The following is a 27,983-nucleotide window of genomic DNA, read 5'->3' as shown; positions in this document are numbered from 1 at the left end:
GTCCACAGGAATGTCTCTAGGTGGAGTAATGGGACTGCATTGTACTGTTCCAGACAGGCTGTTGGAAAAGCAGCTGGGAGTTGAACTGTGAGGTGACAACTTGTAACTGTTGATTACCATTGGTTTCAGACTATGTCAAAGAGTAAAATGAAAAATTATGTCTACATGTTACTTAAGAAGTCAATACTGTAAGCTATCACTGAGTTATATGACTCAAAAGAGAGTAAATCAATTGGCAGTTTGCTATACACACAAAGACAGTGGCTACAAATTTTTGTTTTGAAGAATGATAGAAGAAAGACAGTTTAGTACTAGCTATTTGTAACTTAAGATTACTGGCAGGCTGGAGTAATATGGGAATCCCCATTTGGTGGGTCAATTTATTGCTTTCCTTTTTTTCATCTAATGTGTATGAAGCTGAATACATGGTACTGTGTCAGTGAAGTCGACAGTGCGCGGTGCTGGCGGAAGAGCAACATGGTGGCGGAGGGGGGCAGCAGTGAATTGTTGAGGCTCACGATAAGAAAGCTCCTAAAAGATCGAAGGTGATTAACAATGAAGAATGCACCCACAATGATCTTGAAATGGAAATACAACAATCCTCTGTCGGCATGCAAAAAAAAGAGCATCATCGTAAGAAGTGATTAAAAGGGGGCCCAGGGGCTCTTAACTTAGAAGCGAGGGTGGGTGATCACGGGACCCTTAGCTGAGTCCTGGCATCGATTTCATTTACTTGTGCCAGGCTCTTCACTTACATCTATCCTATGCAGCCTCTCCTAGTAAACTCATCTTGTTCTTTTATGACCCCAACAGCATTAGATTTGCAAGGCCTAGGGAGTCTTTCATTTTCATACCTTTCATGGCCTGTCCTTATTTTGCAGATGACTTCATTTTTTGAACTATCGGACCCTTCCATTTCTTCCCTCCGATTAGTGTTAACAGAGGATGTTGCCCAGGTGTACTTCCTCTTAAAACAATAACCACCACCACTTTCTTTTTCTAGCATGTGTACAGGCAGAGGGAGAGCATTTTCAACACTTACTGTAATGGGTTAAGTTTTATTGCTTTTCTATTTGGTTTTCAATCTGATTGTCCATTCATCAAAGTTGATGGGTTTTCGATGGGTGTATGGAAATAGTGTGATGACTGTGCTAATTTTTATCAATATCCAGCATGCAGGAAGGACGGCAACCACTGCAGGACTCACCACGTATATAGAAAGATAGGAACATGAAGACACAGTAGGATAAACACAGAGACAGATCAGTATCAAAGAGGGAGCAATAAAACCAGTATGTGTATGTTGGGTATTCAGCCCGAAGGCTGGTTGGATCCTCAACAGGTTCACCATTAGCTGTCATAGATGGCCTAGGTGTCATTGAAGAGGCGTACTAGGGAAATGAGGAGTGAGGTAGTTTCCCGTTGCTTTCCTCATAGAACTAGAAGCAAGGACAAACATTAAAACACAAAAGGACAAGGACAATTTCAACATAAGAGATTCATTAGGATGGCCTCTCAACTGTTGATGACCACTCTCCTGACGAAGAAGGGAAGCAGAAACGAGCTCACAGGACGGTGAGAAGAAATGAGATTAATGAGGAGAGAGCGTATCTATTTGACAATGGCAGATTTTGAAGATACTGAGATTGTCTTTGATCTGAGTATTCATGTTTATCCTAGTCACAGTTTCTGTTACTCCCTCTTTTTTTTTTTTTTTTTTTGCTAGGGGCTTTACGTCGCACCGACACAGATAGGTCTTATGGCGACGAGGGGATAGGAAAGGCCTGGGAGTTGGAAGGAAGCGGCCGTGGCCTTAATTAAGGTACAGCCCCAGCATTTGCCTGGTGTGAAAATGGGAAACCACGGAAAACCATTTTCAGGGCTGCCGATAGTGGGATTCGAACCTACTATCTCCCGGATGCAAGCTCACAGCCGCGCGCCTCTACACGCACAGCCAACTCGCCCGGTACTCCCTCTTTTAAAGTGACCTGCCATTATGTTTATCCCCTTATGTGTTCCCATCAACGTTCCTACCTTTCTACATATCACTTCATTTGTCACTTGACTGTTCCTTTCCATTACTTCAGATGCAAAATATTTAGACCTAAAGATTTATGATCTTGACATTAATATTCCTTAAAAAATCATCATTATCAAACTCAAGCGAAAATGACTGACATACAATGTTCAAAAATTGCCAAGAAAACTAAAGCATATCATCCCACTAGACCTTCCATCAAACCACAACCAGGGAACAATCTCTGAAATTAAGTACAGACAACCCAATGTTATCAATACCATCTACTGAAAAAAAATCTCCAGAAACAAAGACGTCATGGCAACTCTTAATAATAATGTAAAACCACCTACATTGCAAATGTGAGAATGTTTTGGCTATCGTTGGACTGTATTTATAATGTTAACAGCCTGCAGTTAAAAGTCTACAAGAACATGCACAGGATACAAAGGATGTAGTACGCATGGGAGTTGGAACAATATTCTTCAACAAAAACATTAACTGATAGATGACCCTGTTGCACAGAGTAAAAATTTGACAGATTTCTAAAATCTACATCTTAATAGGTAAAGTCACTCACAGTGATATTTTCAGAACGTATTAAGCAATAACTATGCGTTATGCCAACCGCAGAATATAGTAATAGATGAAGACTGCCCTACTCCCATGTTCACTTGCTATCAACCGAGCAATCAACAAGGACTATATTGGGATGCAAGAAAAATAATGGAATTTGTCATTATGACATCACTGTCATTTGTAAACTTTCTATTTCAAAACTGTTAACAATAAGAGTATTCTCACAATGGTCACATCTCCAATGAAATGTGGCTCTTTACCAAAGAAAAATCTTTAAAAAAAGAAGTAACTCACTAATGGTATGGTGGGGTCTTTCTCAATACCAGTAAAACTGTATACCTCAACTACTTCCTTTGTCATTCTATTGTTGGCCATACTCTATACTTTTCCAGCAGTTCAAGGTGAACACATACACAAAGTGGATGTATTGCAAAGTCATCTGTTCTCTCTGTACGTAGCCACAAATTCATAGCGATGTCATTAACGACCCCACAATGCCATATTTCTACAAGGCATGTGTTTTTAAGTAAGTACAGTTTTGATATAGGTAAAAAAGTAATGGATATTTTTAAACAATTCTTTTTTACAAGTAAGCCTGTACCTTAAACTACTTCTCAACGTAAGTTCCAAGCACATTAACGCACTTGTCATATCGTGAAACTAACTTCTGAATTCCATCCTCACAGAAATCTGCCACCTGATGTGCCAGCCACTGTAGCACAGTCGTTTGTAGGTCATCATCCTCATCATCATTGTGGTGCCGACTTCCTAAATGCTTTTTCAAGTGTAGGAATAAGTGGTAGTTACTAGGCACTAGGTCAGGACTATACGAAAGATGATGAAATTGTTCCCAACCAAATGAAGCAATGAGGTCTCAGGATCGATTAGCCGCGTAAGGTTGCACATTGCCATGAAACAAAAGAATCCCCCCCTCTAAGCATGCCATGCCGGTTGTTTTGGATTGCATGACAGTTTACATAAGGTCTCACAATAAGTCTCGACATTTATCGTGTCACCGTGGTGCAAAAAATCCACAAGCAACACACCCTGCCTATCCCAAAACACAATGTACATGAGCTCGCAAGCAGAAAAGCTTTGCTTGCACTTTACTTTCTTGGGTGATGTTGAGTGTGTCCAATCCCTGGATTGCTATTTGATTTTGGTATAACATAAGCCACACATATCGTCACCGGTAACAATTCAGCTTAGGAATGCATCACCTTTATTACTGTACCACTCAAAGGAAGTCAAAGCACTGCCTACACACTTGGTTTTGTGCACCTCTATCAGCATCCTCAGTACCCAGCATGAGCACAACTTCCAATAATCTAAGCATCCTGACACAATTTCAAAAAGAACACTCCTTGAAATTTCAGGCAACTCATAACTTAATGACAAAATCATCAAGCGTCTGTTTAATCAAACCTTTGCATCAAATTTTTGCAACCAACTCTTCAGTAATGACAGATGGCTGCTCACAATGCTTCCCATCGTGGATGTAAGTACGGTCTTCTTTAAATGCTCTAACCCATTTTCCTACCATTCCTTGGCTCATAGTGTAATCTCAATACACTTCACTACTCTGCCAATGACTTTCAACAGCTTTCACGTCTTTTTCACTTAGAAAACTAATCACAGCACATACTCCACACTCGGCAGGACCTAGTGATGGGCAATGCTCTCGCTAGAGACCGATTCTTCTGTGCTGTGATCTGTGCGACATCCCAGTAACTACGAAAGTAAGCCTGATAGTATACCTCATATGAAAACGTGTGTGCCGATAAATTTTGTCCAAGGCCTGTAAAAGTACTGCATGTTCAACTATGAGCCCCTTAATACCATTAATGAAAGTGAAAACAGAATGTCAGTATTTTAAACGGTTCACAAGTTTTTTTGAAGTGGACATCTTAGCCGAATAACCCTCTATACTTTGTGAATAACAGTAGATAGGATGTACACCCATATGGATACTGGAGGCGTTCATTATTCCAACTTGAGACGGGCAACCAAGACGGAGCAAGATGTGCTTAACTGCATATGCAACCATCATTACGCGTAAGTGGAACATGTAATCTAAAATGCCCAAGTTTGCTCCAATTCGTTCAACAGGGCATGTTCGATGCGAAGTATGCTGACTAGGGAGGATGACTTTGTTTGCTTTACTGACAAAACTATGTAGTTCATCTAGAGATGAATAAGCCTTTGTTTACAAAGAGTAAAGGCTGGGAATTTGGAGATATAAAAGCATGATGGAATGGTTAAGCTGAAGTACACCATCCCACGTGGATCAACGGATGGCGCTATGGCTAAAATTCAAAATAATGAATTGCTCAGTTCTGATGTTTGGAAGAATTTCCTGCTTGTGGTTACTGCTGACAGTCAGGAGACAGGTTATATTTCTCGTGAAACGTTTTGTGCACTGTTAGCATATAAATCCGGCATAACTTGTTTAAAAACCACATTTGCAAATTTAAATTTAGAGCTTCTCGCCAAGTTTTGCCCAGCAATACTAAGCAAACCATAACTAGTGTGTACGTTTTCATGTGTGCTAAAGATTTCTGACCATTTAACACTGTTGCCAGAGAAGGCTTTTAATAATGAGGGCAAGAATTGATTAATATCGGTGCTAATTTTAGCAAAGTAGATATTCTTGATGTATTATCACATCCTTCCACCATTAGTACAAATGAGTACAGAGTGAGGAAGCAGGCAGGAGGAATCACTTGTACCTGCGACTGAGATAGAGCGCAAAGGAGCGAGTATCAAAGGGCAAGGTCGAATGAACACAGCGTGCCTCCTTTTATAAGCAATCTTCGGTCATGGTCATGCTCGACAAACATGAATCGAGATGAGAGCGTATTCTGCATGACACTACTGGATACATAGCCTCTGAGCTCAGGCGGCAGCCTCTCACCGCTGGGTTCCGTGGCTCAAATCCCAGTCATTCCATGTGAGATTTGTGCTGACAAAGCGGAGGCGGGACAGGTTTTTCTCCAGGTACTCCAGTTTTCCCTGTTATCTTTAATTCCAGAAGCACTCTCCATTATAATTTAATTTGATCGGTTAGGCATTAATCATTGTCCCAGAGGAGTGCGACAGGCTTTGGCAGCCGGCATAATTCCTATCCTCGCTCCAAGATGGGGGCTTCATTCATTCCATCCCTGACCCGGTTAATGACTGGATAACAGGTTGAATAGGTTGTAGGTTTTCATTTTCACTACTGGATACCTCGCTACTACTACTCTTCAGTGATATGTGTTTTTAATAATCCCATGTCCACGACTTACTTGCATTTCGGACATAGTCTTAAAGGTGTCTCGTATAATTAGACATCGCATCGTCATATACCAAAATACCTAATTATGATGCAAATATTCTACAAAATTGTAAGGAATTATTTCCTTCATCACCATAACGTCGGTAAACACAAGCAATGGTCAAATGGATACTGAATGCGGGCTCTGATAAGTTATGAATGATAATGATGTACACCTAGAGTAGCCATGAACTTCTGTACTTAACCTACTCATTCATGTACTTACCACTGCATATAATGCCAGAATGAATATCCTGATGTTATAATGCGTCAAAATAGACCACGGTAGAAATGAATGCCCTAGTCGCTTGTAGATATATTTACGGAATGTGGTTGGCTATTTACATACTTGGCACATACAATATTCAGCTCCACCTGCCTGTAGGCCTATGACACGCTGCTCACCACACAATGCAGGGACAACGCTCTCGAGATTTCTCGAAATTTCTTGTGAGAAAAAGCGCGCGCGCTAGTCTTGAGAAATCTCAAGACCTTGTCTCAGATTACCCATTATTAGCAGGACCGTTAATTGTCAGAGGCGTTTTCAATATGCACAAACAAATACGGGTGAATGCTTTCATAATGACGTTTGGCTAGCCTGCAGATGCGCACGCATGCTCTGAATGATGACCGAAGCACTGCAGTGGCTATATTTGAAAACTGAACTTACTTAAAAAACATGCTTCGTATGTAACTTTTTGCCAAAATTTAGTTACAGATTGTACTTAATTTCTTTTGGAGATTTATTCAGTGGTCTATTTATTTTCAGTGTTACTATGGCTCTGAAATATTGTTGACTTAACCATTCCTACCTTGACTCCTTCTCCGGATGTTGCTGAACAGGCCTGGATTTGCCATGGCCGATCCTTTATTGTGTGTAATCCAAGGCCTTCAGCTATGTCTGAAGCAGGCATTGCATGGAGTAAATCTTGCTTATTGGCATAAACTAATAACGGAACATTTGTTAACTTATCTTCAGTTAACAATTCTTCCAACTCGTGACCTGTTTCCTCCAAACGCTTACGATCAGCACTATCAATCACATAAATCTACAAGAAAGAAGAGTGACATAAAACATTAAAGAGGAAAATGAACTCTTTGTAATGCAAAAACTGAGGTGGTGCAACAAAGTGCACCCAGCTTTGGAGGATGACTGCTGGTAAAGCAAGTTCAAATTAGAAAAAGATTATGAATAATTCTTTCCCATTTTAATATTAAAATATGATCTCTATTTATGTGATTTTGTTTGCACTTTAGTGTTTTCTTTCTACAGCACTTATTTCATTTATGGAAATTTGTATGTTTTAGGAGGTTTCAGCATCAGCAAGACAGCCCAATATGGAATCTGTAGGTATAATAATAATAATAATAATAATAATAATAATAATAATAATAATAATAATAATAATAATAATAATAATAATAATAACAACAACAACAATAACATCAATAACTACAACAACAGTAATGAGATTAATGATATATACATATCAGTTTAAAACAGTTCTTAGGTCACATATGATATGTTATTTATACACATATATATCCCTTTCAGACCGTGTACGCACAATTGTGTGGGTTCGTATTTTATTTATGTCTGAGCTTATTTGACGTTTTCTTGGCGCTAGACCGGACTGCAGTGCTTGTGCGGGACATGTAGCATGTACTTCAGCTGTTTTTATTTAGTACTTGATCACCAGGGGGAAGGAAGAATAGTTTAAAAATACACTTCATTAGGAATATGGCGGGAAGCAGTACTGCCTAAAGTAAGTATTTATTTATTGCATTCATATTAATCTAGAAGCTTTACTGAATATCAGAATATAATCAATGAAATGTGTAGATTGTGTAGCAAACGTAAATTGTGAACTTACAACATCATACGTAATACCATGAGGTTTTGAATGTTGATACGCACAAATGTGTGGGCTAGGTTTCCTTACAGCCAATGTATGCAGGAGTGCTGGGTGCTGTCACAAAAAGGACTGTGAAAGAAAAACTCATACTCTACATGAGAAATGTAATGTATAAGATTTCAATTGTTTAAAATAGTTCCACACTGTAAAATAGAACATTTGATCATGTACATGTGCATATTCACATGTAATGAGTTGAATTTTAAATTTTTTTTATTTTTTGCAAGTAGAGAATGAAGTCCTGACACGCACAATTGTGTGGGTTCTGTTTTTCAGCTGATAGTTCTTATTTTGTAAAATAAACTGTAAAAACATGTATTTTAGAGCATGTTAGTAAGTTTTTGATGTTTAGACACCTCCAGATTTCCTTCAGGTCTGACGACAAGCTGCTGCTGCCAAAACGGCGGTAATAGCTAAACTCCTCCTCAATGTGGAAAATGTAACATTTACTTGTGTTTGAACGAATATTTAATTGTTTTAAATTATTCCCCACTGTAAAATAGAACATTTGATCATGTACATATGTATATTCACATGTATTGAGGTAATTTTTCTTTTTTGTAAGTAGTGAGTAAGTCCCGACACACACAATTGTGCTTGTGCTTTTTTTCAGATATTAATTTTTATTTTGTAGAATAAACTAAAAATATATGTATTTAAGAGCATTTTAGTTAGTTTTTGACGTACAAACAAAAATTCACACAGCCAGTTTTCTTTCAGGTCTGAAAGGGATATATAAATAAGTAAATTTTTTGAGGTGTCGAGTCCTCTCATTGTTTTCTCCTCAGGGCTAACAACCTTGAGTAGACAAACCGTCACCCGCTAGGGTGGCCTCATCTACATACTTGTTGGACTCAACATAAAAGGAAACATTAATACAAAGAATACCCCAGGTGGTAACAAATCCACCCCCACTTGTGATGGGGCAAGCAGGTCATCGGATTCTGGGGAGCCTGCACCTTCATGTACTCCACCATGCAAACAACAGCAGAAAAGAAAGAGAAATATCACCCACTTGGCTACAGTGAACATCAACTCGTTGCTAAAGACCGGTAAACTTAGACTCAGAATGTGCTGAACAAATATAACATCAAGATTGCAGCACTACAAGAAACACGATTCACGGACGAAGATGGTTTTGAATCCCAAGGATACAGAATATACAAGGGGTGATGAAGACAGTCCCACATCTTGGCACTGGCTTTGCTGTTCATCATAGCATGATTGATCACATAATAGGGTTCACTTCACCTAATGGTAGGACCTCCTCAATATCTCTGAGGTTCCGCAATAGGGCATATACCACAATGAACTTCCATGCACCCACAAACGACACAAATAGAAATGACCTGGAAGCAGTTGAACAATACTGGAGCACTTTAGAAGAAGCTCTGGACAAGATCCCACATCATACCACTATACTGATGGGCGATTTCAATGCACAGGTAGGAAAGGAGAAAAAATATCGAAGGATAGTGGGCCTCTACCCAGCCCATAAGAGGACAAATAAGAACGGAGCACGTCTTATAGACCTTTGTGACAAATATGGTCTCGTCCTAAAATCAACTGCCTTCAAACACCTGCCTAGGAAGGCGAAGACATGGAAGAGCCCAAATCCACTACTAGGTGAATTCCAGATAGACCACGTGGCCATGGACCAAGGGCATCACAATGAGATTCAGAATGTCAAGGTGCTAAGGGGTGCTAACTTAGACTCGGACCATTATCTACCTCTGGTAAAAACCATCCTACAACCACTGAGAAGGCCATCGAATGTCGGCAGAAAGGCTAAAATACCGAAGTTCAACATCCTCCGACTGAGTGATGAAGACTGCGATTTCAAAGTCGCTCTGAAAGAAAACACACAGAAGCAAGGGTGGCCCAACCTACAAAAAGCTCTACTGGACGCTGCTCAGAAGACCATGCCTGCCTCATCCAACAAAGGAAAACATCCATGGTGGACCACTACATGTGACCATGCTATAGAAGATAGACGCAGAGCCTGGGTCACGTGGAATCAATGCAAAAATGAGGCTAATTAAAAGGCCTTCCTTACTCAAAGGAAAATAACTGCCAGTATAGCACGACAGGCTAAGAGGAACCATAACAAGGCTCTAATACAACAGGCAGAAGAGGACTTTAAGAGGCACAACTCAAGAGATTTCCACAAGGAACTCAGAAAACAGACAACGAAATACACAGCTCCCACCCTTCATCTTCGTGGACCTGATGGGAAACTTCAGTTCAACAACAAGGATTGTACCGATACTCTTGCAGGGTATTTCAAACAGCTTCTCAATGCAGAGGAACCTAAAGAGAGATTCGCATTCTCTGAGCCTCTTTCCAGAAACCGAGACTCCACACCGCCAACCATTGAAGAAATAAGGGAGATTATCAAGAGCCTAAGTAAGCCTCCGTGGCTCAGACGGCAGCGCGTCGGCTTCTCACCGCTGGATACCGTGGTTCAAATGCCGGTCACTCCATGTGAGATTTGTGCTGGACAAAGCGGAGGCGGGACAGGTTTTTCTCCGGGTACTCCGGTTTTCCCTGTCATCTTTCATTCCAGAAACACTCTCCATTCTCATTTCATAGCATTTATCAGTCATGAATATCACGTTGGGAGTGGCGACCCCATTGTAATAATAGCCTATATCTGGTTCATTCATTACATCCCTGACCCGGTCAAAGACTGGAAAACAGGTTGTAGGTTTTCATTTTCATCAAGAGCCTAAAGAACAACAAAGCCTCAGATGAAGACTGTATAGTAGCAGAGATGTGGAAACATGCTGACGAACAGATCAGATCATAGAAGATATTTGGGCAACGGAGACCTTACCTGAGGAATGGACCTCAGCGGTGATCCATCCTCTACACAAGAAAGGTACCGTAGTAAGATAGACCTCAACAACTAGAGAGGCATCTCTCTAATATCGGTTACATGCAAGATGTTTTCTAAAGCCCTGCAAACCAGAGTGGTCAGTCAACTGGATTCCCAATTAGGTGAATACCAGGCCGGTTTTCGTGCAAATAGAGCAGATACAGAACCTCAAGACAATCCTGAGGTACAAGAATCGTGGCGGACACAAATGGATAGTCATACTATTGAACTTCCAGAAGGCATATGATTCAATATATAAGCAGACCCTCTTCTCCACCCTATGGGAATTAGGCCTGGATGAGAAGACCACCAGACTAATCCAGGCTACGCTCAAGAACACCACCTCCAAAGTAAAGTTTAGAGGTGAGCTCTCAGAGAGTTTCACTATCCAAACAGGAGTTACACAAGGTGATGGAATTTCTTGCATTCTCTTTAATTGCGTTGTAGAGAAGATTATCAGGGAATGGACTGCCACATTACCTCCAGGAAGTGGATGAAAATTGGCTACAAGAAAGATAATCTCAGTGTAGCTTGCCTGGCCTTTGCCGATGACCTTACCTTATTAGCCAACAACATAGAAGAAGCTACTCACCAGCCACAGAGCCTCTATACCATAGCAGCTAAAACCAGCTTGAGGGTCAATATAAAGAAAACTGAGTTCTTGACTAACATAAAGGGAGTCCCACATACTATGCCATTGGAAAACACCACCATTCGTAAGGTTCCTGCAGTGAAGTACCTAGGGGAGTGGATTTCAGCAACCGAGAATGAGACATTAGCAATAGACACCAGATGCACGAAGTTGGAAAGGATCTACCATACCTGTAAGAGCATCTATACATCCAAGTGCCTCTCTAAGAACCTTAAACTCCAACATTACAATTCAGTAGTAAGACCATCCATACTGTAGGCCTCTGAGTGTCTTCTGATGAACAGAAAAGGTTTACTGAGGAAGCTAGAGCGCAAGGAACGAAAAATACTAAGGAGGATTTTAGGACCAATAAGAGAAGGGGATGGTACCTACAGGATAAGGCACAACAATGAGATCTATGATCATCAAGAAGACATAGTTACATCCATGAGGAAGAGGCGATTGACTCGTATGAGTACTTACAGACTTACCAGCAAGATCTTTACCACTACAGGCAGAGGGAAAGCGTCCAAAAATAAATAGATCACCACAGTGAAGTCCGACTTAGAACAGCTGGGGATTTCAGAACAAACCATACAGGATCGTGTATTATTCCGGCAGTTAACCTTTCTAGGTGTCTTTCCAGAGTCTCTCACCAGCAGACAGAGTACAGGCACCACCCGACCGAAGTGGACCGAGGAAAGGAAACAAGCACACATCCAGAAGATGAAAGCTTTCTGGGCAAAGAAAAAACAGAATTTCCATACAAGGAGTCGAAACAAGCCCCGTGGTCCTCAGTAGGCCCAAACGACAAGAAGAAGAATGAATGAATGAATGAATGAATGAATGAATAAATAAATAAATAAATAAATAAATAAATAAATAAATAAATAAATAAATAAATAAATAAATAAATAAATAAATAAATAAATAAATAAATAAATAAATAAATAAATAATCTGGTAAAACTTTACTAGTGGGGGTACAACAAAGCGTGGATCACATAACAGTGTAACGTGATACACAAGGCTGCCAACCTAGGTGCAGCTAGTGACAAGACTAGGTGCAGTATGTGGTTTGGTTAGATTATTGGCTAATAAAAAGATCAGTGGTCTGGATAGGCTAGTCAATTGCTCTGGTGGCAAGCAAAGGGGGTCTGGGGGGCAGACGCTTACAGGTTAGAACCGTGAAACGGCCACAGGCCTCTAGTATCCCCTGCAACAGTATTGTCGAGTGACAAGACCATCAGTCTGGATAGGTTAAACCAGAATTGCTCATATTGGGCATTTCGTCCAGCGGAAGCACAGCACTGTAAGCATACGCTATTCAGCCACAGTGACATTGTGGTTACGTCACAGGCTGTCGAGGAGAATTGATGGTAGAATGAGCTCTTGGTTCAGGGTACTTACAGGGGTTAGACAAGGCTGTAATCTTTCAACTTTGCTGTTCGTAGTTTACATGGATCATCTGCTGAAAGGTATCAAGTGGCAGGGAGGGATTCAGTTAGATGGAAATGTAGTACGCAGTCTGGCCTATGCTGACGACTTGGTCTTAATGGCAGGTTGTGCCGAAAGCCTACAATCCATTATCTTGGAACTTGAAAATAGGTGCAATGAGAATGTATGAGAATTAGCCTTTCAAAAACTAAATTGATGTCAGTAGGTAAGACATTCAACAGAACTGAATGTCAGATTCAGTGATACAAGCTGGAACAGGTAGATAATTTTAAGTATTTAGGCTGTGTATTCTCCCAGGATGGTAATATAGTAAGTGAGATTGAATCAAGGTGTAGCAAAATAATACAATGAGCTCGCAGTTGCAATCGACAGTATTCTGCAAGAAGGAAGTCAGCTCTCTGACGAAACTATCTTTACATCGGTCTGTTTTCAGATCAACTTTGCTTTACGGGAGCGAAAGCTAGGTGGACTCAGGATATCTTATTCATAAGTTAGAAGTAACAAACATGAAAGTAGTGAGAATGATTGCTGGTACAAACAGGTGTGAGACAATATTAAATAATGTGAGCCTCCCCCTTATAACCATTTTGAACTGGCCCTGTGGCCTAGAATATTTGTGTCAAACGGCTTACGCCAGCATACCTCTTTTAAAGTTACTGTAGACAGCGGGCCATTGTCTGGCCTTGTGGTTGGTTGAGTATAACTGCGCATGCGCTGGCCTACTACCAGGCAAACTTGTCTCCTCCTCGCTTGCCGACGCGAGACTCAGTTCGCTTCAGTCAGCCATGATGTGCGCTTGTGTGTTTGAGAGCTACGCAATGGAGAAGTGGATTTCCAGAAAACCCCCGTAGTTACTGCATTAACGGGGATTTTCCCCGTATGAACTAGTTGGAGACCTCCTGCCATTTCTTCTGATCATATTTTTGGATTTATTTTTTGTTTGGATACTTCCCAACGAGGTCTGGATGCCGGTCGTGTGACTGTATTTCTTCGTCAACAATGTCAGGTTTAAATTCCTCTCATTTCTTCATCACCAAAGGTATGTACCAGTGTTTGAAATCATTTTAAACGTCGTCCTGAAGAGGATTTTGATATTTTCGAAGATTTCTGGAAAAATAATAATAATAATAATAATAATAAATATTTGGACTTCGTCATTGAATTAATACCTATTTGCGTGTGTGGTATCGAAAATCTGAAAAACAGTTTCGGCAACTAATCACAGTAATGTGGAAGGTTCACCGTGAGCTAAATTGGAATTATTAATTTAAAATTTAAACGAATTATTTTTGGCACTTTAAATTGTTACTTTCCTTGTAAACCAAGGTACAGTCTCCAAGGTAGTGAGCCTTACCTTCTTCGGCTTTCTGTTTACTTTTCTGTGTTTTGTTTTCTAATTCGTTTGGTATGTTTTCTTCTCCCCTCCCCCTTCTGGGGTTTTGGGTGAATTAACATTTATTTTCTCTACCCAGTTTTCCTCCATTTGGTGGCGTTGCTTTTGTTTGCTGGTTACCTTGGCAACGTTTTGGTGTGTGGGTTGTTGTCGGGTTTTAATGTTGTCTGGCGTGGGAGCCGGTGTGCATCTAGAAGTATTTGTTTCTGAGTTGAGTGTATCGTTCTCTGTTTTAAGTTAATTTATTAATTTCGGCCGCCCTTTAACGTTGTGTTACTATTTTCTTGCCCCGAAGGAGTTTTGTTTTTACGTGAAATTCTATATGTCTTGGAAACTGTCCTTGGTGAAAACTGAACGTTTTTAATTTTGGTAATTATGAGAAGCGGCCGCGTTGAAGATCCATTTTATTGAATAATTGTTAACTTAGTTTTTTATTAAATAACTATCCGTGATCGATCACATTTTATTTCAAGGTAGTATTTATGTAAGGAAGTCAATTGGTTTTCCGTTATTTTCTGATCACATTTTATTAGGTACGGAGGTCATCCTTTCTTTCTTTGTTGTTTTCATAAAATTTTCAATTTATTATCTGTTAAAGAGTTTTCATTTACCATTAATTGTTAATTAATAATGAATTAATTTTCCTTTTAAACCATACCTGTGTATTTTCTGTTTTATTCTATTTATTGTTAATTACCTTTTCCACCTTTCAACTTTACGTTGACTTTATTTACATTTTGGCTTTACGTCTTAAAATAAAAATAGGTTTTATCAACTTAATGACTTGGTTTGTTACCTACAATTGGCCCTTCAATTAAATTTTTTTTTTTAACTTCATGTAAATGCTGGTTTTCATTCGCCACGTTCGGTGGAGCACTGCCACCGATTTTCTTGTGCATTAACTTCCACGGCCTTAAGTCGTCTTCCTCCGCTGCTTCCGGTAAGTTTTTCTATGGTTTCTTGTTTTTTTATATTGTGACTGTACCTTTGTTGTCTTTCTTCTTGTGCCCTTCTTTCTCCCTCGTGTTCGCTACTACTCCCATTCTGGGGCGGACACGCTAGCAACCTTCTCACCAGGGTCTCTATCTCTCTCTCTCTCTCTCTCTCTGTCCTCTTTTCCCCTCTCTTCTACTCTCACCCTGGTGGGTAAGGTTATTCACCTCATCATCCCTAGGTCGTACCGGGGTCCTAGAGGGTGGTGAGCGGTGAGAGTGGTATCAGAGCGGTGGTTGTTTGTTGTTCCACTGTTGTTCTGAACCCGATTTGAGTGGTAGCAGACCTGTTGTTGTTGTTGCTCTGCTGCCTAATCTCTGTTGTTTCTGCCTTGTGCAGCCTAACTTTCCTCCCCTCCTACCCTTGCTTGGTGCAGTGCTGTGGCGAATGTTGGCGGATGGAAATCAAAAATTAAAAAACTAAAAGTGTTATTGTCAATAACTATTGTAAAAGGGAGTGCAAGGATCTTGTGTAATTTTTTTGATTATTTTGTTCCATGTTTGCTACCATGGCGCGTGCCGTTACGAACCCCTCCTTCCTGCGTCGTGCTGAATTGGAGTACGAGTTATCCATTCGTGGCCTTGAACCTGCCCGTACTGTCGCTGAGTGCGCTGCCTTGCTATCAGCCAACTCCCAGGTCCCCATTAATGTATTTTCTATTGACAGGAGTCGAGTGGGTGAGTACCTTAACCTAATCTGTGACAATCTTAACGAAATTAATATTATTCGTGAAGAGTTTATTGAATTGCCTCCGTCCAAAGCCCAAGTAAACCGGCTAAGGGCCAGAGCTGACCACTACTCGGGCCGAATTCAGGATATATTATCCATTAAGCCTGATTCTGTTTTTGTGTCAGAATGTGCTAGATTGTTAACGGTGGTTTCTGGGATCACCTCTGATTTAGATTTGCTGTTGATTAACAGAGATATGGAGAATTGTTCTATTTCTACTGGACTTAACCCTACTGTACCTACCCCGAGTGTCCCTTCCCACCAAATTGCGTCCTCGACCCATGCCCAAGGTCCGTGTTGTGTGACTGCTCCTTTACTGGAAACCTTAGTCTCTAAGCTAAATTCGGCGTCATCGCCTAACTGTTTAAAGGAAGTTTTTCGGGGAGTGAAGTCCTTTTCTGTAAATTCTATCGATGAGTGTATTCGATTCCTACGGTTTCTGGTGGAGTTAACCGAGACTGGTAATGTGTACTCAGTCGATGATTTGGGGATTTTCCGCGCCCTCTTTCCTCATTGTGAAGGGATTCTAAAAAGAGAAATTTCTGAAGCTATCTCTAAAAATTTATCGATTAGCACCTTTCATGAACTTGTCCTTTCCAAATTTATTCCCTCTCTTGCTCTCCAAAGTCTTGTGCCCCAACACTGTTTCCGGACCCAGTTCCTGCATGAGAACTTGCTAACTTATGTGCTGCATCTGCGATTCTTTTGCAAGGTTTTTAGAATTTCTGTGCCAGAATGTGAAATGGTCTCTAGAATTTTAAAAGGAATATCTCCTGCGTACCGCTCCTATCTTTCCTTAACCCGTTGCCCTACTACCTTTCAAGAATTGGAAGAGGCCTGTTCCTTTGCTGAAGATGTCAAACATGGAGATGCCTCCAGACCTGTGAATTTCCCTCCCCCTACTACTACCAATTGTCCTGTCCTTCCGTCAACACCTAAAGTAGTGAATGCCCGTAAATGTTACAACTGTGGGTCCCGAAGTCATCTAAGAAATTCCTGCCCTGACGTTAGACGTGGTCCAGGCGCTTGCTATTCCTGTGGCTCTAGACAGCATGTTAAAAGAAATTGCCCCTTGGTAGACAGAAATGGTAATCAATGACTAGAAAGGGAAAGGGCAAAGTCTGCCAATTCTAAGTTTGTAAACCCTGAATCTCGTAAGAAACCGGTGTGTCCCCCTAGGTGCAATAGTATTTCTGCTCATGCCCCCTCCTCTGGCACGTGCACATTTGTCGAGGTCAACAATGAACCCGTAGATGCCCTCCTTGATACTGGAAGCGTAGTTTGCTTGATGAATTATGCCTGGTATTGTCAAAAGAAATCCTCGTGTAAACTTCCGGAAATAAAACCCACTAATCTAAGATGCGTTTCGGCTAATTGTCAGTTTTTAAATATTTTGGGGACTGTGAAGGTCAAGTTGAGGATTGGGAATTTCACTTGGAAGATCAAGTGCTTGGTGACATCCAATTTATCATGTAACATTATTCTGGGTACCAATTTTCTATCTTGGGCCGGTGTCGTTTTGGATCCCCAGTGTCGAAATTTCTTTTTTAAATTTTCTCCTGATCTGAAATTTGAATTGATTAACGTTCCCTTGAAAATGCCTAAAGTTTTGTGTGCGGGTTACCCTGAGTCAGATGAGTCTAGTGACATCGATCGGCTTGACCTGAATCATTTAGGAGATGCCGAAGCACGGCAAGTTCGTGATCTTTGCAGGGAATTTCCCGATGTGTTCACTAGCAAGTTAGGCTTGACCGACGTACTCGAGTATGACATTGAGTTGTCTGACCTGCAGCCTGTTCGATCCCCTCCTTATCGCCTTTCCCCACCCCGTATGTTGGAATTAAAGAAAATCATTGAGCAAATGGAAAGAGACGGAGTGATCAGACCTTCGACTTCCCCGTATGCGTCCCTTGTGTTCTTGGTACCCAAACCTTCTGGTGGTTATCGTGCTGTGATTGACTATAGGGCTCTAAATAGTAAGATTGTACTCCAATCTATTCCCCTACCCGACCTTCATACTTGTTTTGGATGGTTCTCAGGTGCGAAATTTTTCACTGTCCTGGATTTGAACCAGGCTTATTACCAAGTGCCTTTATCGAAGAGATCAATTCCCCTCACTGCCTTCATCACCGACTGGAACTTGTATGAGTTCCTCAGACTTCCGTTTGGACTCAGCTGTGGAGCAGCTGTGTTGTCGAGGTTGTTAAATTCCATTCTCTCTGACATTAAGTTCAGCTATGTCTTTAATTACCTGGACGATTTATTAATTTATTCGAATACCTTCGAGGAACATATGGTGCACGTTAGGGAAGTATTGCTACGGTTAAGGAAAGCCGGCCTTACAGTGAAGTTATCAAAGGTAGCTTTCGCCAGACCCAGCATGTCTTTCTTGGGACATGTAGTTTCTTCTGAAGGCGTTTCCATAGATCATTCCAGATCTCAAGCCATTAGGGATTTTCCACCTCCCAAAGATGTCAAGGGCGTTGCTCGATTCATTGGTATGGTCAATTTCTTTAGAAAATTCATCCCTAACTTTGCTGAAGTGGCTGCCCCGTTGAACGACCTTAGGAAAAAGAATGTAAAATTTACTTGGGGTAAAGCCCAGGAGGAAGCTTTCAATTCATTGAAGGTCGCACTGATTAATGCACCTTTGTTAGCTATTCCTGATTTCGAGAAACGTTTCATTGTCCAAACTGATGCCTCCGGGCGTGCTATTGCTGGCGTTCTGTTACAAGAACATGAAGATGGGCGTAGGCCCGTGGCCTACGTATCCAGGGTCCTCAATGATCTGGAGTCTAAGTACTCCATTTATGAACTAGAGTGTCTAGCTGTGCTGTTTGCACTAGAGAAATTTCGATCTTTCATTGAACACGTCAACTTTGATCTGGAAACGGATAATCAGGCTCTTTCTTGGGTGTTGAACCGACCAAAAAGGACCGGTAGGATAACTAGATGGGCATTACGGATCTCATCCTTTAATTTCAATGTTCGCCACATTCGTGGGTCTGAGAACGTCATTGCCGATGGCTTGAGCAGGATGTTTGAAGGTAATCCTTGTGCGGAAGCCAACCCGTGTGTCGATGAGCTTGCTGTCAATACGGTTGGAGTTAGTGCCATCCTCACCGATTCCCCGTTGCTGTATCAAGAAATTGGAGATCATCAAAAAACTGATCCGGATCTGAAAAGGATCATTGATACAATCAGTAGCGGGATCGAAGTAAAACCTTACTCCTTATCTAAGGGTGTTCTCTGTTGTAAGGGTCGCAAGGACCATAATTCCAAAATTGTCATTCCTAAAGTTCTGGTACCTGTCATTTTCAAGTATTACCACTGTTCACCTCTTGGCGGTCATCTAGGAAATTTCAAAACTCGTTTGAAAATCAGACAATTCTTTGTTTGGAAGAAAATGGATAGCGATATCAGGAACATGGTCAAATCTTGTAAATCTTGCGCCATCAGCAAACCTAATTTGAATAACCGGGTAGGATTATTGTCTTCATCACAAGCTTCGCGCCCCATGGAACGACTGTTCATAGATTTCGTAGGACCCCTCCCCCGATCTTCCTTGGGAAACACCCACATTTTTGTCTGTATAGATGCCTTCTCCCGGTTCTGTTGGATCTTTCCCACCAGGTCCACTAATTCACGTACCTCTATCTCCTGTCTAAATTCCATCTTTGCATCATTTGGTCCACCTAAGTTCTTAGTATCTGACAACGCTAGTTCTTTCACCAGTAACTCCTTCAAAAGGTATCTGTTTGAGTTGGGCATTTCACATGTCACCACTATTCCATACTATCCAAATCCTTCTTATGCAGAGAGGTTGAATCGGAACTTAAAATCTGCGTTGATAGCGTATCATCATGACAACCAGTCCAAATGGGACTCCTGTCTGCATTGGTTGGCCCATGCTTTCAATTCCGCTACTCATGAGTCCCATGGTAAGACGCCTATGTCTTTAATGTTTGGCTATACTCCGTACTCCCCTATGTCTAACCTGCTATGTATTGAGGATCTTCTCCCAGACCTATCTAGGCCTAATGATGTTCAAAAGATCTGGAACGAAGCAAAAAGGAATCTAGCTGTGTCATACGAAAAGGTCAAAAGGCAGTACGATAAAGGTAGGAAACCGTCAAAATTCAATGTTGGTGATCTCGTGTATGTTAAGTGCTACCCAATGAGTAAGGCCGTGAATAAGTTTTCGGCAAAACTTGCCCCTAGGTACCAAGGCCCGTGCACTGTGTTGGAGTTCTTGTCTCCCGTTTCTATTTTGGTAAGTGACCCTGTAGCAAAGCGTATTAGGCGCGTTCATGTTTCTCAAATTAAACCCGGTTGATCTGGCAAATTGTACCGCATCTTCCGCTGGATGGATGCACCTTTGGTAACTGACCTGTATCGTTAGTGAATTTAGCACACATACTGTGGGATGGCGAGCGAGTCAATCTGGTCCTTTCTGTGTCTCGTGTTGGTGATTCTAATTTAGTACTCCTTGTATGTTACTGTTTCTAGGTGTGGATCCTCGTAGTTAGAAATTGTCTTTCCTTAATTGTCTCGTGATGGTGGTGTTAATACCTTGGAATAGATATCCCCGTTGTATAACCTTATGCTTATGTAGTGCGCTACCGAAGTTCCATTGGGGAAATCTGATGACATCTAACTTAAATTGTGCTTTGTTGTCCCTCTGTTTTCTCTAGGCTTATGTAATTTCAAAGACTTGTTTCTTCTGTGGCTCCGCATCGGATTCCTTCCGCTGAACCCTTCGATCATCTTGTGGCTTAATCATTGCTGAGCTATGGTGTGCTTGGGATGGAATGTAACGGAGTGTGTCTGGTGCCTGAGCGTTTACCATTTTGTCATCCTTTCATTGTGTGCGGGTGTTTGAAGATGTGTGGTGCTTAGTCATGATTGGGTTGCTATTTGTGCCATTTTAGTATTGTACGATTTCTGATTGCGGTGTGTTTCGATCTATTGGTGTCGGAAAGGTTCCCTGCTTGCCTTCTGCATGGACCGCGTGTCTTAAAGGTGTTCCTTTTCCGGATACTGATGTTTGTATTCATCCATGATCGAGTGATCTGACACTCCTCCTTTTGGGCACCCTTCGCGGCTGTTCTAAAAGTGGTTTTCTATGCGTGAACCCTCTATATTATTTTTCCTGTAATGGGTTTTTGGGCTGAATTTATCTTCCTAACCTTTGATTTTGGGGGTCGTTTTGGGGTTATGTAGAAAATCTGTCTGCGATTTTTTCGGTGGGCGTTCGGTTGGTGCACTCCTGCCAGCATTATGGTTGTATCTCCTGTGTTGTAACTTGGTAAGGTTGTTGTGGGTTGTTTGGATCCTTTTGAATTGTGGACGGTTGGTAACGTAGTGTAATTTTCCTTATCTACTGGTTGGCGTGTGGAGTTTTCGGTGGTACTGTCGGACTTCCTTCCTGAGGATATTTCTCCTTTGGCGCTTCTGTGGGATGGACCTAGTCCTTAATCTGTACCGAGTTTGCTGTTGTAATTTTTGCCTTGTATTGTGCTGTTTTGTTGTGGTCCGAGAGCACGCGTTGAGGATAGCTATCCTTTATCTCTCTATGAATAACCCGTGCTGCTACCTTGTCATTATTTAGGTAATCGTGTTTTGGATTACGTTGTTTGGCTGTCAAGACACCTTGGTTGGGATGTGATTTGTCCTTTAATTTACCTCTGTGTCGCGGTAGATTTGGCTGTTGGTTTGGTATCCACTACTCCGAGGAAGTACACCTTCGGGTGGGCAATTCTTAGTTATCTGTTGGCTCTGGGATTTTCGACTTGTTCTTCCTCACGCAGAATTAGGTTTGTGGTTACTATTCTGTACCACGTTGCCCCGTGCATTTATTTTTGGTAGTTGTACCTTGATGTGGCCGTTATGGATGATTGACTGATCGCGATTTTTTCCATCTGGTAACCTATAGGAGTCTCCTGATTGCCCATCGATGCTACTGTTGCCTGTCTTACCTATCTGTAACTCGTGTGGTTTCTGCGTCCCTCCTCTCTGATGGTTTTCCGTTGGTTTGTTCAAAATTAGGTTTCTATGCTTGAGTCCTTACCTGTGTTTGTTGGTGAACTAGGATAAGTTGCCGATCCCAGTGTGGTTTGTATTTCGCTCAACCCCTCGTTCTTGACCCTTGGACCGATTGACGAGTTCGCCACTCCGTGGTTGTGTGTGTGTCACTCCAATATCTAAAAGTGTAATTTGATAGGTCATTCATGTGTCCTCTTAGTTTAACTCTTGCTATTCTGAACCATATGTTCCAAGGACGTCTATTCTTTGGAGTGGTCCTGTACCTTTACTTATATATTTTTCTTGTGGGTGATTTATGCTTGAGTAATTTTACTGCTTTCCCTTCCGTTATGTTCATGATCCTTCGGGATATCTGTCTTAGTCCTAGTTGGTATTATGTGCTGGATTGTACCCTATGTTTCTATGTGTTCTTGTTAATTGTTTCTCCACGTGTCATGGCTAAGTGTCCTTCGTGGCAGAGTAACATGGTATATTTTATGTAGTTTCCCTTTGATTTCTTAATTGTCGTTGTATTGACCCTTCCTTTCCTTCGGTACTATATCGGACCAAGTGGAAAGCTCTGGGCTTCAGCTAGTTTGTTGGTAACTAGCTTATGTAAAGTTAATTGGCGGATCTGTGGATCCTGTAACTGAATACTCACCTACTTTAATTTCCTGGTTTGCTTTTTTTTCCCTCCCTCTTCTTGTGGTTTTGCCCCCATTCGGGTTTTCCGGTGCGTTTCATTTCCCCTGTTGTCTCCCTTTGCAACACATCATGCATTTCCTTAATATCAAAGGAGACTTGTAAAGGTATTCGTGCATTAAGAATTAATTTACCACCGTGCTTGAGAAAATAACCTGGATGCGTGGACTTATAATCATGTGGTTTTTGTTTAATTTTGGTCAGTATATCTGTGATTAGTGTGAGAGTTGCCAAACCTCAAGGTGAACTGCGTCATGTGTCATAAACTATATCATTGTGTGATGCATTGAAACTATGTGTATTGGGTGAACCTGAATATTTGGTGAACTCTGGTCATTGTGCTCTCTATTTGATGAAAAACATTACTCTGGTGATTTTCCGAGTGCTCGGTTAACGTTTCTGGACACTGATGTTGATCGCACCCCGCCAATTATTTCTAAAAACTATGTGATATGGAACTGTGTCTTGGACTATTAACCTGGTCATGTGAACTCCTAACTAAAATTAGTTAATCTTGGTGGTCGTTTTCTGTTGGACTACTCCGCCCAAATTTAGTATATGTTTGACCACCACATCATTGATGGCATATGCATGAGATTTTGTCGTCGTTTCGGGGCGGGAGGGCTGAGACAATATTAAATAATGTGAGCCTCCCCCTTATAACCATTTTGAACTGGCCCTGTGGCCTAGAATATTTGTGTCAAACGGCTTACGCCAGCATACCTCTTTTAAAGTTACTGTAGACAGCGGGCCATTGTCTGGCCTTGTGGTTGGTTGAGTATAACTGCGCATGCGCTGGCCTACTACCAGGCAAACTTGTCTCCTCCTCGCTTGCCGACGCGAGACTCAGTTCGCTTCAGTCAGCCATGATGTGCGCTTGTGTGTTTGAGAGCTACGCAATGGAGAAGTGGATTTCCAGAAAACCCCCGTAGTTACTGCATTAACGGGGATTTTCCCCGTATGAACTAGTTGGAGACCTCCTGCCATTTCTTCTGATCATATTTTTGGATTTATATTTTGTTGGGATACTTCCCAACGAGGTCTGGATGCCGGTCGTGTGACTGTATTTCTTCGTCAACAATGTCAGGTTTAAATTCCTCTCATTTCTTCATCACCAAAGGTATGTACCAGTGTTTGAAATCATTTTAAACGTCGTCCTGAAGAGGATTTTGATATTTTCGAAGATTTCTGGAAAAATAATAATAATAATAATAATAATAAATATTTGGACTTCGTCATTGAATTAATACCTATTTGCGTGTGTGGTATCGAAAATCTGAAAAACAGTTTCGGCAACTAATCACAGTAATGTGGAAGGTTCACCGTGAGCTAAATTGGAATTATTAATTTAAAATTTAAACGAATTATTTTTGGCACTTTAAATTGTTACTTTCCTTGTAAACCAAGGTACAGTCTCCAAGGTAGTGAGCCTTACCTTCTTCGGCTTTCTGTTTACTTTTCTGTGTTTTGTTTTCTAATTCGTTTGGTATGTTTTCTTCTCCCCTCCCCCTTCTGGGGTTTTGGGTGAATTAACATTTATTTTCTCTACCCAGTTTTCCTCCATTTGGTGGCGTTGCTTTTGTTTGCTGGTTACCTTGGCAACGTTTTGGTGTGTGGGTTGTTGTCGGGTTTTAATGTTGTCTGGCGTGGGAGCCGGTGTGCATCTAGAAGTATTTGTTTCTGACTTGAGTGTATCGTTCTCTGTTTTAAGTTAATTTATTAATTTCGGCCGCCCTTTAACGTTGTGTTACTATTTTCTTGCCCCGAAGGAGTTTTGTTTTTACGTGAAATTCTATATGTCTTGGAAACTGTCCTTGGTGAAAACTGAACGTTTTTAATTTTGGTAATTATGAGAAGCGGCCGCGTTGAAGATCCATTTTATTGAATAATTGTTAACTTAGTTTTTTATTAAATAACTATCCGTGATCGATCACATTTTATTTCAAGGTAGTATTTATGTAAGGAAGTCAATTGGTTTTCCGTTATTTTCTGATCACATTTTATTAGGTACGGAGGTCATCCTTTCTTTCTTTGTTGTTTTCATAAAATTTTCAATTTATTATCTGTTAAAGAGTTTTCATTTACCATTAATTGTTAATTAATAATGAATTAATTTTCCTTTTAAACCATACCTGGGTATTTTCTGTTTTATTCTATTTATTGTTAATTACCTTTTCCACCTTTCAACTTTACGTTGACTTTATTTACATTTTGGCTTTACGTCTTAAAATAAAAATAGGTTTTATCAACTTAATGACTTGGTTTGTTACCTACAATTGGCCCTTCAATTAAATTTTTTTTTTAACTTCATGTAAATGCTGGTTTTCATTCGCCACGTTCGGTGGAGCACTGCCACCGATTTTCTTGTGCATTAACTTCCACGGCCTTAAGTCGTCTTCCTCCGCTGCTTCCGGTAAGTTTTTCTATGGTTTCTTGTTTTTTTATATTGTGACTGTACCTTTGTTGTCTTTCTTCTTGTGCCCTTCTTTCTCCCTCGTGTTCGCTACTACTCCCATTCTGGGGCGGACACGCTAGCAACCTTCTCACCAGGGTCTCTATCTCTCTCTCTCTCTCTCTCTCTCTCTCTCTCTGTCCTCTTTTCCCCTCTCTTCTACTCTCACCCTGGTGGGTAAGGTTATTCACCTCATCATCCCTAGGTCGTACCGGGGTCCTAGAGGGTGGTGAGCGGTGAGAAGGTGGGAACAATGGCAGGAGAGTACTCGGAATGAGGAGATAAAGGCTAATTTAGGAATGAACTCGATGGATGAAGCTGTACGCATAAACCGGCTTTGGTGGTGGGGTCATGTGAGGTAAATGGAGGACAGGTTACCTAGGAGAATAATGGACTCCGTTATGGAGGGTAAGAGAAGTAGAGGGAGGCCATGACGACAGACACAGTTTCTAATGATTTAAAGATAAGAGTTGCAGAACTAAATGAGGCCACAGCACTAGTTGCAAATAGAGAATTGTGACGATGCTTAGTAAATTCACAGAGTCTTGCAGACTGAATGCTGAAAGGCATAACTGTCTATAATGATGTATGTAATAGATCCATCATTTTCTTGAGTTTCAAATGAAAAAATCTTTAAGAACATGTATACCATGTGACTTTATATTAGGGAATAACTGAATTTTTTTTTATTTCCATTCTGGATTGCAGGTGAAGATGATACACAGATCTGGTCTTCCAAAGTTCCTAACAAATGAAATGGAGTCTTAGGTATTTTCACTTATATATTGCAGAGATCCTGTAAATGAAGACTGCAATATCACATACTGGCCAATATTAGACACATTAACACTTCTATCATTGGCAATTGCATCTCGTAGGTGTATATATTTATTGGCCTTCAATTTTTTTATTCCTTCTGATAAAATGAAGTCTTTCAGATACCATTTTTGCCGACATATCAACAGAAGGAAAGATCTTCATTGGGGCAATCACAGAAATACGATTGTAAATAAAGGATACAGATATCTGCAATTGGTTATTAGGGTATTTAGGGGTTTTTTTTTTTTTTTTTTTTTTTTTTTTTTTTTTTTTTTTTTTGCTAGGGGCTTTACGTCGCGCCGACACAGATGGGTCTTATGGCGACGATGGGATAGGATAGGTCCAGGAATTGGAAGGAAGCGGCCGTGGCCCCAACCAAGGTACAGCCCCAGCATTTAGGGGTTGTAATAAGGATGTAAAGGAGAGGGCATGTAAGTCTCTGGTAAGACCCCAAATAGAGTATGGTTCCAATGTATGGGACCCTAACCAGGATTACTTGATTTAAGAACTGGAAAAAATCCAAAGAAAAGCAGCTCGATTTGTTCTGGGCGATTTCCGACAAAGGAGTAGCGTTACAAAAATGTTGCAAAGTTTGGGCTGGGAAGACTTGAGAGAAAGGAGACGAGCCTCTCGACTAAGTGGTATGTTGCAAGCGACTCTTCTCATCTTAAAACCTGCACTGAATATCAAATGAATGTAAAAACAATAAATTTATTATTCCACCTATTCAATACTCAACTAGCTTACAAAATTAGGATTTCATCCTTATTTTATTGTAAAATTATTAAAACATGGTACATGTTTCGCTCATTTTCTGAGCATCTTCAGCCACTTTAGAATCTTAAGGCTAATTAGGAATATTTACGTAGAACTTATGATTGATTTGTCATTGGCAACCTTAAAACTAATGCAATTTTTAAGAACATGGTTAAATACAATTTTCTTGTTTGTTACGTCAAATGGTTGTGATCTAAGTATAACAGTTATTCACATTCAATTATAACTTATGAGATCAGGCTAACGAATTATTGTGTTCATCGTCTTGCTCTCTGCAGCTCATGTTTCACTGTTCTTATTATAGGTATTGACTGTTACACACCTGAATTGACATATGTTGAAACTTGTAATCCAACTTTACAATTATCTTGTTCAAGATTTAAAAATCCGTGTGTATGAACAGGGCCTGGGTCAAAAGGGCCACTCAAACGTTATTAAACTTTTCCTCAAGAGATGGCAGAGAGTTGCATTTGTGATTTGTGTAGGAACTCTTCTTCTCCAATGTTATATGCTCTTTGTTAATATATATTGATAGAGCGCTTAATAATATTAGTTTGAAGTGGGCTATCTCTGGACTTTGAGATATGCTTGTAAACAAGATGGCTGCCAGTAAACAACTGAAATGTTACCGATATATAACCCTCGTGGTAGTGGAACAACAGGCAGGCAGTCAAGCAACTGTGAACACTAACAGATACACAAGCAGGAGTCAAAGGGATATGTCAATAAGCTCATTGCTTAGTTTGAAGAAATTATAGTTCACTATCAACAAACCTTTAAGAACAAGATTTTGTTTACAGCTGAGCCACATACTGTCTTTGTCCACACTATTGGATCATTTAATAACATGTGTTTTTATTACAAGCATACATGAAGACATCTTTCAGTCAAATAGAACATTCTCAATACGCAAGACATGACCTTTTAAACCCATGAAGTGTTTTATATATGGTTTTTAGTGGTACGTGTTTAATATGTACAATTATTTTTAAGCTTAGGTTAAGTTTTTACAATCATATTTAAACCTCATAAACAATTTTATTTTCACAAACTTACAAATGAAATGACAACATATATCCAACTCATACCCCCATTAGACATCCGGATGTGCTAATGGATGACAACATCTTTTCAGACAAGTAATACAAACCAACGCCTAATAGATGTAAAACCATGATATGTCAGCTGATGATGACCAAATAAGGTCGAAACCAGTACTGATTTAAGTCATTTACAATAAACAGTATTGATAAGGTGGAATTGCTTTCTTATCCATATATGAGTAATAAGTCAATACGGA

General features: G+C 40.5%; 1 protein-coding gene across 2 annotated transcripts in view; it reads right to left on the bottom strand.

Annotated features, from left to right (window-relative positions):
- LOC136877564 (ADP-ribosylation factor-like protein 3) overlaps positions 1-27,983 on the bottom strand; it is an 89,575-nt gene that overhangs the window by 37,554 nt on the left and 24,038 nt on the right. For both annotated transcript variants that reach the window (XM_067151706.2, XM_067151707.2), the window contains exon 3: positions 6,725-6,961. In XM_067151706.2, the coding sequence (XP_067007807.1) occupies positions 6,725-6,961 (237 nt within the window). The remainder of the gene's footprint in view (positions 1-6,724; positions 6,962-27,983) is intronic.

Source organism: Anabrus simplex, chromosome 7 (assembly GCF_040414725.1).
Source record: "Anabrus simplex isolate iqAnaSimp1 chromosome 7, ASM4041472v1, whole genome shotgun sequence".
NCBI lineage: Eukaryota > Metazoa > Arthropoda > Insecta > Orthoptera > Tettigoniidae > Anabrus > Anabrus simplex.
The sequence above is the reverse complement of the archived record's forward strand: the minus strand, read 5'-3'. Positions and strand labels throughout refer to the sequence as shown.